Consider the following 11,753-nt stretch of genomic DNA (forward strand, 5'->3'; position numbering starts at 1 on the left):
TGGAGGCTATTTTGTAAATGACATCGCCAAAGTCGAGGATTGGTAGGATGGTCTGTTTTACAAGGGTATGTTTGGCAGCATGAGTGAAGGATGCTTTGTTGCGAAATAGGAAGCCAATTCTAGATTTAACTTTGGATTGGAGATGTTTGATATGGGTCTGGAAGGAGAGTTTACAGTCTAACCAGACACCTAAGTATTTGTAGTTGTCCACGTTTTCTAAGTCAGAGCCATCCAGAGTAGTGATGTTGGACAGGCGGGCAGGTGCAGGTAGCGTTTGGTTGAAGAGCATGCATTTAGTTTTACTAAAGGAGAGTTGTATGGCATTGAAGCTTGCCTGGAGGGTTGCTAACACAGTGTCCAAAGAAGGGCCAGAAGTATACAGAATGGTGTCGTCTGCGTAGAGGTGGATCAGAGACTCACCAGCAGCAAGAGCGACCTCATTGATGTATAACGAGAAGAGAGTCGTTCCAAGAATTGAATCCTGTGGCACCCCCATAGAGACTGCCAGAGGTCCGGACAGCAGACCCTCAGATTTGACACACTGAACTCTATCAGAGAAGTAGTTGGTGAACCAGGCGAGGCAATCATTTGAGAAACCAAGACTGTCGAGTCTGCTGATGAGGATGTGGTGATTGACAGAGTCGAAAGCCTTGGCCAGATCAATGAATACGGCTGCACAGTAATGTTTCTTATCGATGGCGGTTAAGATATCGTTTAGGACCTTGAGCGTGGCTGAGGTGCACCCATGACCAGCTCTGAAACCAGATTGCATAGCAGAGAAGGTATATTGAGATTCGAAATGTTCAGTAATCTGTTTGTTGACTTGGCTTTCGAAGACCTTAGAAAGGCATGGTAGGATAGATATAGGTCTGTAGCAGTTTGGGTCAAGAGTGTTCCCCCCCTTTGAAGAGGGGGATGACTGCAGCTGCTTTCCAATCTTTGGGAATCTCAGACGACATGAAAGAGAGGTTGAACAGGCTAGTAATAGGGGTGGCAACAATTTCGGCAGATCATTTTAGAAAGAAAGGGTCCAGATTGTCTAGCCCGGCTGATTTGTAGGGGTCCAGATTTTGCAGCTCTTTCAGAACATCAGCTGAACGGATTTGGGAGAAGGAGAAATGGGGAAGGCTTGGGCGAGTTGCTGTGGGGGGTGCAGTGCTATTGACTGGGGTAGGAGTAGCCAGGTGGAAAGCATGGCCAGCCGTAGAAAAATGCTTATTGAAATGCTCAATTAATGGTGGATTTATCAGTGGTGACAGTGTTTCCTATCTTCAGTGCAGTGGGCAGCTGGGATGAGGTGTTCTTATTCTCCATGGACTTTACAGTGTCCCAGAACTTTTTTGAGTTAGTGTTGCAGGAAGCAAATTTCTGCTTGAAAAAGCTAGCCTTGGCTTTTCTAACTGCCTGTGTATAATGGTTTCGAGCTTCCCTGAACAGCTGTATATCACGGGGGCTGTTCGATGCTAATGCAGAACGCCATAGGATGTTTTTGTGTTGGTTAAGGGCAGTCAGGTCTGGGGAGAACCAAGGGCTATATCTGTTCCTGGTTCTAAATTTCTTGAATGGGGCATGTTTATTTAAGATGGTTAGGAAGGCATTTAAAAAAAATATCCAGGCATCCTCTACTGACGGGATGAGATCAATATCCTTCCAGGATACCCCGGCCAGGTCGATTAGAAAGGCCTGCTCGCTGAAGTGTTTTAGGGAGCGTTTTACAGTGATGAGTGGAGGTCGTTTGACCGCTGACCCATTACGGATGCAGGCAATGAGGCAGTGATCGCTGAGATCTTGGTTGAAGACAGCAGAGGTGTATTTAGGGGGCAAGTTGGTTAGGATGATATCTATGAGGGTGCCCGTGTTTAAGGCTTTGGGGAGGTACCTGGTAGGTTCATTGATCATTTGTGTGAGATTGAGGGCATAAAGTTTAGATTGTAGGATGGCTGGGGTGTTAAGCATGTTCCAGTTTAGGTCGCCTAGCAGCACAAGCTCTGAAGATAGATGGGGGGCAATCAGTTCACATATGGTGTCCAGAGCACAGCTGGGGGCAGAGGTTGGTCTATAGCAGGTGGCAACGATGAGAGACTTGTTTTTAGAGAGGTGGATTTTTAAAAGTAGAAGTTCAAATTGTTTGGGTACAGACCTGGATAGTAGGACAGAACTCTGCAGGCTATCTTTGCAGTAGATTGCAACACCGCCCCCTTTGGCAGTTCTATCTTGTCTGAAAATGTTGTAGTTTGGAATTAAAATTTCTGAATTTTTGATGGTCTTCCTAAGCCAGGATTCAGACACAGCTAGAACATCTGGGTTGGCAGAGTGTGCTAAAGCAGTGAATAGAACAAACTTAGGGAGGAGGCTTCTAATGTTAACATGCATGAAACCAAGGCTATTACGGTTACAGAAGTCGTCAAAAGAGAGCGCCTGGGGAATAGGAGTGGAGCTAGGCACTGCAGGGCCTGGATTCACCTCTACATCCCCAGAGGAACAGAGGAGGAGTAGAATAAGGGTGCGGCTAAAAGCAATAAGAATTGGTCGTCTAGAACAGAGAGTAAAAGGAGGTTTCTGGGGGTGATAAAATAGCATCAATGTATAATGTACAGACAAAGGTATGGTAGGATGTGAATACAGTGGAGGTAAACCTAGGTATTGAGTGATGAAGAGAGAGATATTGTCTCTAGAAACAACATTGAAACCAGGAGATGTCATCGCATGTGTGGGTGGTGGAACTAATAGGTTGGATAAGGTATAGTGAGCAGGACTAGAGGCTCTACAGTGAAATAAGCCAATAAACACTAACCAGAACAGCAATGGACAAGGCATATTGACATTAAGGAGAGGCATGCTTAGTCGAGTGATCAAAAGGGTCCGGTGAGTGGAGAGGTTGGTTGGGGGCGATATAGACAGCTAGCCAGGCCATCGGTAGCAAGCTAGCATAGGATGGAGGTCTGTTATTATCCACCTCTTGTGTTCCGTCAGTAGATTAGTGGGGTTCCGTGTGGTAGAGAGGATTAATCCAAATCACACAACAACAACAAAAATAAAAAAATAGATATAGTTATAGAGGCCCAAGAAGAAAAAAAAAAATAATAAAAAAAAATAATAAATTGTCCGATTGTCTATTCAGATAGCAGCCGATAAGACAGCTAACGGTTAGCAGGCCGCAGATGGGCGTTCAGGTAACGTCGCGACGGAGGAGCCAGATAACTCCTTCGGGTAGATAACGTCGGCAGTACAGTTGTGAAGGCCCGGTGGGGCTCCGTGTAGGCAGTAAAACGGGTCCGGATAGGTGACTGCAGCCCAGGAGTGATTGATGGAACTCTTCAGCTGGCTAGCTCCGGAATAATTGATGTTTGCTCCGGAATCGACGAAAGCCGATAGTCACACGGATAGCAGCTAGTTAGCTGTGAGATCCAGGTATGAATGTCCAGAGTTAGCGGTTGAAATGCAGGGACATGGAGAGAAAAATTGGTCCGGTATGTTTCGTTCCGAGCCGCGCTGCGCTGCGCCATACAAAACTGCCGATAGATTTTCGAGCTAAAGGGTAGCTGATGACCACAAACCGTGGTTAGCTGAATACTAATGATTTGCCAGTAAAGAAGCTAACTAGCTTCTGAACTAGCTTCTGGATTTGCTTCTGGATTTGCTTCTGCCTAGCTTCTTGGAGTTTCTGGCTAGCTTCTTGGAGGATTACAGATTTTAGGTAAATAATACTTTTTTTATAAATATAAATTGGTGAGGCGGGTTGCAGGAGAGTGTTTTGAAGATGAGTTTATGGAAAATGTAAAAAAATTATGTGAAAAAAGTTGTAATATATATATATATATATATATATATATATATATATATATATATATATATACGGGACACGTATAACTGACTTGCCTAGTTAAATAAAGGTCAAATTTTGAAAAAGCAATAGACTTTCACATTGTAGATTTGTTGTAAAAACAATATAATCATAATATATGCCATTTTTCAGATTTTTTCATCTAAAGCGACTTAGTCATTTGCACATACATTTTACTTATGGGTTGCCCCGGGAAACGAACCCACAACCCTGGTGGTGGGATCGGCTCTCCAACGCATCATTTACTAAACAAAATCCCGCAAACGTGAGAGCGCCAGAAATAAACATCGCGAGATTGTAAATATGTGTGAGAGTCAGATTTGAAAGCCGACGTTCTCATCCAAAACGATTTACAGTAATGCGTACATACATTTTACCTACGTAAAATTAGACTTTTTCAAAGGTTTTTCCGATTCAATTTTTTTACGTCTTTCTTTATAATACTGTATATATTCAATAATTTCGAATGGATCACTTCCCAATGGGCACATACATCAATTCAATTTTTATTCGACGTTGGTTCAAAGTAATTTCATTGAAATTACATGGAAACAACATTGATGTCCAGTGGGTTTATTGTGTCACGGTGAATTTTATAATCTGCAGTCAATTTCATTATGTTTTCATGTGCCTTGATTCTGACATTTGACCCTCATAGGATTAGTCTAAATAGTTTCAGTGGGGCAGTAAATGTAATCTCAATACAATACGATGTGCATATAATGTACATATAGCCAATATAGCTATTAAACCCATGTTCAGTGAATGCAATCTGTGACGCAAGTGGCCGAATATGTTTGTGACGTTCCATGGAACCCACAGTATTGTTTAAAACTCGATTCTGATTGGCTTGCAGGTCATTCTACAGTGTAAATTATAAATGAAAACGTGCTTTTATATCAGTGTGACAGATTCACAATACCGAGCGTGTCTCAAACCGTCCCACGCTTTTATCTGCCTAAAGGTATCTTCACGCACGACTGGATAGGCCTTTTAGATACGCTTGTCCAAGGTAAGGATATGAGTCAAGCTATAGGCTACTTTTAATGTTTTAGTTCCGAACTCAAGTTACTCCAGTCAAGTGACTAATCGTAAAAGTTTGTTGTTTTGACTGAGCAGTCCAATGGCCAATGCTGTTTTTGGACTCTGAGACCCTCTGCAATATACTATGATGAGCCAATAACATGCATAGATTATGCATTAGGCATTGCACAAGTCAGTGTCTAGGTCAGAATGTATAATAGCTATTTCCGGCAATTCAAGTTACTCACGTCAAGTGATTTATCGTAAGAGTTAGTTAGTTGTTTTGACTGTCAAAACAAACGACTTTGATGGAATATTCCAAATTACAATGCAATTATGCATCACAAATTCACAATATTTCTTGTTTTCAATTATTAATCTATCAAGACATGAAGTTGCCTGAAAGCTGTGTAGCAATAATTCCTGCTCCTGACCCATAGGATGGTAATCACATACATGATTGGCTTAATCAAGAATCATGGATATCTTTCATGTGAGTACTCACACACCAGATTTTTTTTTTTACATACCTCAGAAGGAAGATACCTCAATATCTGGAAGCACTGTCTCATGTACAATTGTTAATGCTATCTCTGAAATGTCTAACAAAATGTTGACTTGATCGTTTCATCAAGAACTCATCACAAGTTGGAACTAGTGGTCAACATTGGGACAATGCAGCCCAAAATAAAAGGGCTGAATATTCTCATGGAGGTAAGCACTACACTTCTGATGGGTTTAAAGATTGTATTACATGATCTAAACGTGAGAAAGTAAACCCCAGCTGCTGTTATTCTTTTCACGGGGAAGGACACATCCCATTATGCCATGAATGTTTCATTGCTGAAAAAACATAGATATTTTTCTTCTAATTTGGCTTCCGTTCCTCCCAACAGTGAGCAAGACCTGCCAGCAGAGCTCACTGGAGCAGGGAGACATCCCGTCATCCTTTTGGCGCCTGACAAAGTACACTTTTTTTCTTCTAAAGAACACTATAGTAACATCTTCTGCACAAAGTTACATTCCTAATAAGATTGGTGTTAAGTGAGAAAGAATCCTAAAGATGGTCCAATGGGCATGGTCTGAAGCCTCTCGTCATCTCAGTATGTTGAACCACCTGATATCCTGCAGGCTTGAGATTCAGATCCTGCTGAACGATGTTAAGCAGTCGATTAACCACATGCAGGGGACGCTGAACACCATGCAGGGGCAGTGTATTGAGTTGCAGACTGCCATATCTAAGGTAGTGTCAGATGAGTCTCAGATACAGAAGAATAAGTCTATGATGGTATGGTGATAATGATTGAGATGGTGATTATAATAATGATGACTAGCGGTACCCCACCCTACAGGCGGTAAATCATTGGATCTGATTAATTCAATTCAATGCAATTCAATCTTTGAGGAGGACTGCAACCATAGAAATACAATTTATTTACACTAATAATAAGCTATTGTCAACTTCCCGTCTATGGTTATTTTGCTCATTGCTCACTGTCAATTGCTCACGGTTACCCTATTTGTGTAACTATTATTGATTTCTCACAGAAAAACAATTTGGTTGTAAATGTAACTGAGGCAATTGTTAGGCTACTCATTTTGAATCCACCGGTGGCAACTTGTGTGACCATAAAAGTCTGTGTGGGCACTGGGCACAGTAAAATAATTTGGTTACTGACCTGTCCTACATCATAGAAGAACCTTCATGTCGGAACTAGGAAATTCTGACATTTCTGACTCGCTAACTCATTATGGAATGATGATTTCAAATTTTCCACTTGTGAAGAATCAGAATCAACCAGTAGGAAGCTCTACGCTAATACCTTACATTCATTTTAACTCTGAGGTTCCAAGTTTCCGATGGCATGTGAATGCGTCAATAATTGCCATGGTCATTTTGAATGTTCAGTCAGTGAGCATTATGGGTAATTGTCCTACATACCTACATCAAATGCTGTAGTAACAGTGCCATTCCAAACACAATTAATGTGAAAATTAACAGAGATACAAAATATTTCTAAAGTGAAGAAAATCAGTTGAAAATTGTAGTAGGAAATGCCCCTGCAGCAGGGAGGCTTATGGTATTATAATATATTGTAGATAACATTAATATAATGTGAGCGGACCAAGTAATTGGGCGTCACTCTAAAGCGAGAAGGTGGAATAAACGAGTCAGGAGTAGGTTTTCTTGATTGAACACAGTTCTCTTTTGAGGGCATTTGGTCAACACAAACACTCCAACATAATCAATGAAAACCTTCCAAGGAACAACATACATCTTCTTCTCCAGATGAAACAGGAACACAATAGGCTTATCTTTAAACTACAACAAAAAGTCACGGGATTGTCACCGTCTTAGTGGTTCTTCCTGGATAGCTCCTCTCTCTCAGTGGCCATCTTCCAGAGATAGTTCCCCCCCTCTCTCTGCTGGTTCCATTCTCTCTCTTATAGGGGAAGGAGAGTATGGCATTAGTACCGTCAGCAGTGCTTAATTGCCTCTGGTTACCTTGTCTCCCATGCCTTGTTGGGCTACTATCCATGAGCCCAGCCTGCCCTCTGGTGGTCCTTCCACAATAATTTGTGTATTTGCAGTATCAGTACACATACAAATGAAAGTATATGCTAAGGATTAATCTACACTGAGTGAACAAAACATTAAGAACACCTTCCTATTGAGTTGATTTTTTTAGGGAATGACAATATGCTCTATATTATACCTTCAGATCATCACACCAGCCGAAGTTGCTGTGCAGAGGGAGGAGATCGTCCGAGCATCAAGCCTCATCCCGTCACAGAGGAAGGGTATCCTACAAACAGCCAGTGTCCCTTCACAGAGGGAGGGGATTCTCTCAACCGCCAGCATCAATGCACAGAGGGAGGAGATCCTACGATCATCAGGCCTCATCCCTGCACAGTGGAAGGGGATCCTCCAAACAGCCAGTGTCACTGCGCAGAGGGAGGAAATCGTCCCAATGGCCAGCGTCCCTGTGCACAGGGAGGGGATTGTCCCAAGGGCTAGTGTCCCTGCTGAGAGGGAGGAGATCCTCCGAGCATCAGGCCTCATCCCTGCACAGTGGAAGGGGATCCTCCAAACAGCCAGTGTCACTGCGCAGAGGGAGGAAATCGTCCCAATGGCCAGCGTCCCTGTGCACAGGGAGGGGATTGTCCCAAGGGCTAGTGTCCCTGCTGAGAGGGAGGAGATCCTCCGAGCATCAGGCCTCATCCCTGCACAGTGGAAGGGGATCCTCCAAACAGCCAGTGTCCCTGCACCGAGGGAGGGAATTCTCCGAGCAGCTAGCATCACTGCGCAGAGGGAGGAGATCCTCCGAGCATCAGGCCTCATCCCTGCACATAGGGAGGGGATCCTCCGAGCATCGGGCCTCATCCCTTCAAAGAGGGAGGGGATTCTTCCAGCAGCTTCTATCACTGCGCAGAAGAATAAGATCCTCAGAGCTTCACAACTCACCCCTGCACAAAGGGAGTTGATCCTCCTGATGACCAGTGTCACTGCGCAGAGAAAGGGAATCTTCCCAAAGGCCAGCGTCCCTGCGCACAGGGAGTGGATCGTCCCAAAGGCTGGTGTCCCTGCAGAGAGGGAGGAGATCCTCCTCACAGCCAGTGTCCCTGTGAAGAATGAAAAAAATCATCCACAACCACCTCCCATCATCCCCATGGTGGCACCACTGTGGAAATGGGATGGTGGAGCGTGTACTCCACCTGTGGATTTCTATTCCAAGAGAAGAGGTCACTTAACCTTACCTAATTAGTAAAGAAATGACCATTGTGATAGCGTGAGAATAAGTTGTGATAGGTTAAATGTACGGCTCATGTGAGTGTATATCTGTAATACTTTCATGCAGTTTCTACATAAAACAGGTTTAGCTACATTTTACTTTGACATTTTAGTCATTTAGCAGAAGCTCTTATCCAGAGCGACTTACAGTAGTGAGTATACATTTTCATACTCATACTTCATTTTTTGATATTGGCAGATAAATATGCTAGATTTTGCAGCGACAATTATGACATTTTGCATAGCAATATGCAATTGTTTTGTCCATTTGTTGCAAAAATGCGCTGACAAAGGAAAAAACTGTGTTGACGTGTGGCTTGATTGAACCATATTATGCAGTAAATGTGCAGTGATTGGTTGAAATTGCGAGCCCTCTTTTTGTACTGTGGTAATGGGGTCAGTTCTATGCGATGATAATATTGTGATGATGTGACTATTTTATGCAGAAATAGTTTGGCGATTGGTCAAATTTGTAAGCCCTCACATAATATGCAGGGAATTGTTGATTTTGCAACCAAAACAATGCGATCGCAGAGTCCTGGAGTAACCTCCCAGTAATCCCGGTGACTGCGTGTAGGTTAAGATTGGGTTGTAACAGAGTATCAGAGCGAGACGTTCCTATCTGTCAGCTAGTAATTGTTCTGTATGGTGACATGAGCAGAGTGGCCTGACTTCTCCCACTTATTACAGATGTCCGACTTAGATATGTTGAGCATCCTGCTATGATGTCCATCACCAAGCCGGAACACTCCGATGCCAAACCTCAGTTCCAGACTGGCACCCGGCCGGTGGCTGAGACCGAGACCCCTGCTGTTCACAATAACAGTGGAGGCTGGCTCAGCTGGGTCTTTGGGAGTGGAAGAGCTAATAAGAAGGAGGTTCATCTACCTGAGGACAAAGACCGATCTGTTAGGAACTGATTCTTAACACTATATTCTATGTAGAGACAATTGAGTGGATTTTGTTTCAAAGAAAATGTGGCTTTCTTCACATTGCTAATATCTTCTTCCTCAGATTGTCTGGGATCCAACTCTGCACAGATGGGTTAACAGAACTGAGCCCAAGGCTGAGGTACATACTTAAATTCAATTAAATTAAAAACAGTGAACAACCATTGTATTTCAACTGTGATAATATTACTAACAATTTGGAAAAATTGTGGATGTGTTTTACAGAAGAAGTGTGTACCACCACCTCCACCGATGGGGACATATGGATATCAGGGGAACACTGGCAGTGTCCCCAAAGGAGTGAATCCCTACTCTATGAAAGCTGGTGAATATTGCTTTTGAATACATGTGGTTTAACCAAAACTGTGTCAGCCAATCATAGATGTCCCTGGTGATCTGCTAACACCTTTCCCATAGCAGGTCTATGGGGCAGCAGACACCCTACAATGCATTTCAATGATGGGACCAACTCAAAGCCTCCAAGCCATGGGCCTGGACTGCTTACTAGACAGCTCTCTGGCTTGCTCCCTTCTTCACACTTTGACCTCATGGCACCAATGGTTGTGCCACCTGACATTCTACCCTACTGAGGTATGACTCTGGAAAATCCTTCCAAATTGTATCCATTCATCATTAACTGAGATTTTACTTGAACATAGCAAATGGCTGAGATGGCAAGAATGTTAACTATTTTTTGTTTTTTCCAACAGGCCAATTAACCAGAGTGGATTTGCCAAACATATTTTTTCAGTGTTAAAAAACTTCAGCATTAAAAAATATGAAAAGATAATTTTTAAATTAAATCTCTCCTTTGTGTCCTCATGTAATTTGATGTGTTCTATCATCGTTTACAATGCTTATTGCTTCTGCATTGCTTTACGTTACAGACAAGTGTATATTATACACATATTTTATTTAAGAAATGCATTTTGGATTTCCTACATTTACTTACTGTACAGACAGATATATTTTATACACATATATATTCTTTTTAAACATTTTTAAAAATGTATTCCATAGACACATCTAAATATATTTAGATGCATTTTGAATTTCTAAATGTCAATATTTTTACTATCTGTGTCAAATGCTTATGCCCATTTATGTACATCCTGTTAACACCTCACACAGATGGTCAGTGGCTTGAAAAGAAGACAACAGTAACATGTCAGATATAGTTTAAATGTATTCATTGTTGAGTTTGCACCCCAATATGACACTTGAAATATTTCACAGAAGACTGAAATGTAACAAAACACCTATTGTGTTTATTGAGATGTACACGGAGATGCTCAGTTGGTCAATATTCCCCTCCAGTGATTCCCCAACATCTTGTCAACATGGGCCTCAAAAATGATCTCCAATATATTGTCCATGTAAAAAACCTGTCTGGTTAGAACTAATAATGTCCGACAATACCTTTTTAATTCTATGCGCTATACATTTTGCTAGCATTTTTGCACACAACACTGAAGTATAAGGGGCCTCCAATTTTTTTATGGACTGGATCTTTATATTTACCACTTTGAATCGTGTTTCAGTAATAATGAAGGAGTGGTTAAAACATGCTAATAACGGTCCTCTGAGGATATCAAAAAAGGTTTATCAGAGTTATTGACCTCACAAGAAGTCAGATTCGAGTAACTTACATTGTGGTGCTGAAACTTGGCGCAGCAGCCACGGCACAATCAATCTGAAATGGACAGTTCGTGGTGCTGAAAGTAGGCAAATTGGAGTAAACATTATTCATTTTAAACGTCTTCATTTTAATTAGGGATATGTGTTGGAGCCTATATCTTCCTATTTAAGAAATAAGAGGTAGGCCTACCTGTTTGACAGATGAAATTAGGCTATAAGCTGCTATATCCATAGGTATGTTAGTCAATTCCTCCACCCGCCATCACTCTTTAAATAGCCCACCTCTGTGTCTGTTAAGACTTGAAGTTAAGTTCGTATGAGAGGGTATGCCATAGGCCTACCTTTTCTTAAAGAAAAGGGCAAAAAGTACACTGTTAGTTTAAGATTTTTGAAGAAAATCAAACAGATGTGATTATATACAGTTATCTATAACAACGCTTTGGTCCGCGATACTTAATGCTAGAAACAAGCTGTAAAATAGGAACAACTGGGAAAGACGTGACTC

General features: G+C 42.0%; 1 protein-coding gene across 1 annotated transcript; it reads left to right on the forward strand.

Moving 5' to 3' along the window:
• The first annotated feature begins 5,175 nt into the window (after nucleotides 1–5,175).
• On the forward strand, nucleotides 5,176–10,719 carry LOC124045206. The gene is made up of 9 exons (XM_046364468.1): nucleotides 5,176–5,360; nucleotides 5,503–5,581; nucleotides 5,764–5,833; nucleotides 7,591–8,611; nucleotides 9,351–9,568; nucleotides 9,675–9,731; nucleotides 9,836–9,935; nucleotides 10,028–10,201; nucleotides 10,321–10,719. The coding sequence occupies exons 4-8, from the start codon at nucleotides 7,840–7,842 to the stop codon at nucleotides 10,198–10,200; spliced, it is 1,320 nt and encodes a 439-aa protein (XP_046220424.1). The 5' UTR covers nucleotides 5,176–5,360; nucleotides 5,503–5,581; nucleotides 5,764–5,833; nucleotides 7,591–7,839; the 3' UTR covers nucleotide 10,201; nucleotides 10,321–10,719.
• The last annotated feature ends 1,034 nt before the right edge of the window (nucleotides 10,720–11,753 follow it).

Source organism: Oncorhynchus gorbuscha, linkage group LG10 (assembly GCF_021184085.1).
Source record: "Oncorhynchus gorbuscha isolate QuinsamMale2020 ecotype Even-year linkage group LG10, OgorEven_v1.0, whole genome shotgun sequence".
In the NCBI taxonomy this organism is placed as follows: domain Eukaryota; kingdom Metazoa; phylum Chordata; class Actinopteri; order Salmoniformes; family Salmonidae; genus Oncorhynchus; species Oncorhynchus gorbuscha.

Bases quoted from the DNA above. Each gene is read 5' to 3' on its own strand.
- LOC124045206 (XM_046364468.1), top strand. From the start codon at position 7,840: ATGGCCAGCGTCCCTGTGCACAGGGAGGGGATTGTCCCAAGGGCTAGT. The intron at 9,569-9,674 runs GTTAGGAACTGA...CTTCTTCCTCAG, and splicing joins CTGAGGACAAAGACCGATCT to ATTGTCTGGGATCCAACTCT. The intron at 9,732-9,835 runs GTACATACTTAA...TGTGTTTTACAG, and splicing joins GAACTGAGCCCAAGGCTGAG to AAGAAGTGTGTACCACCACC.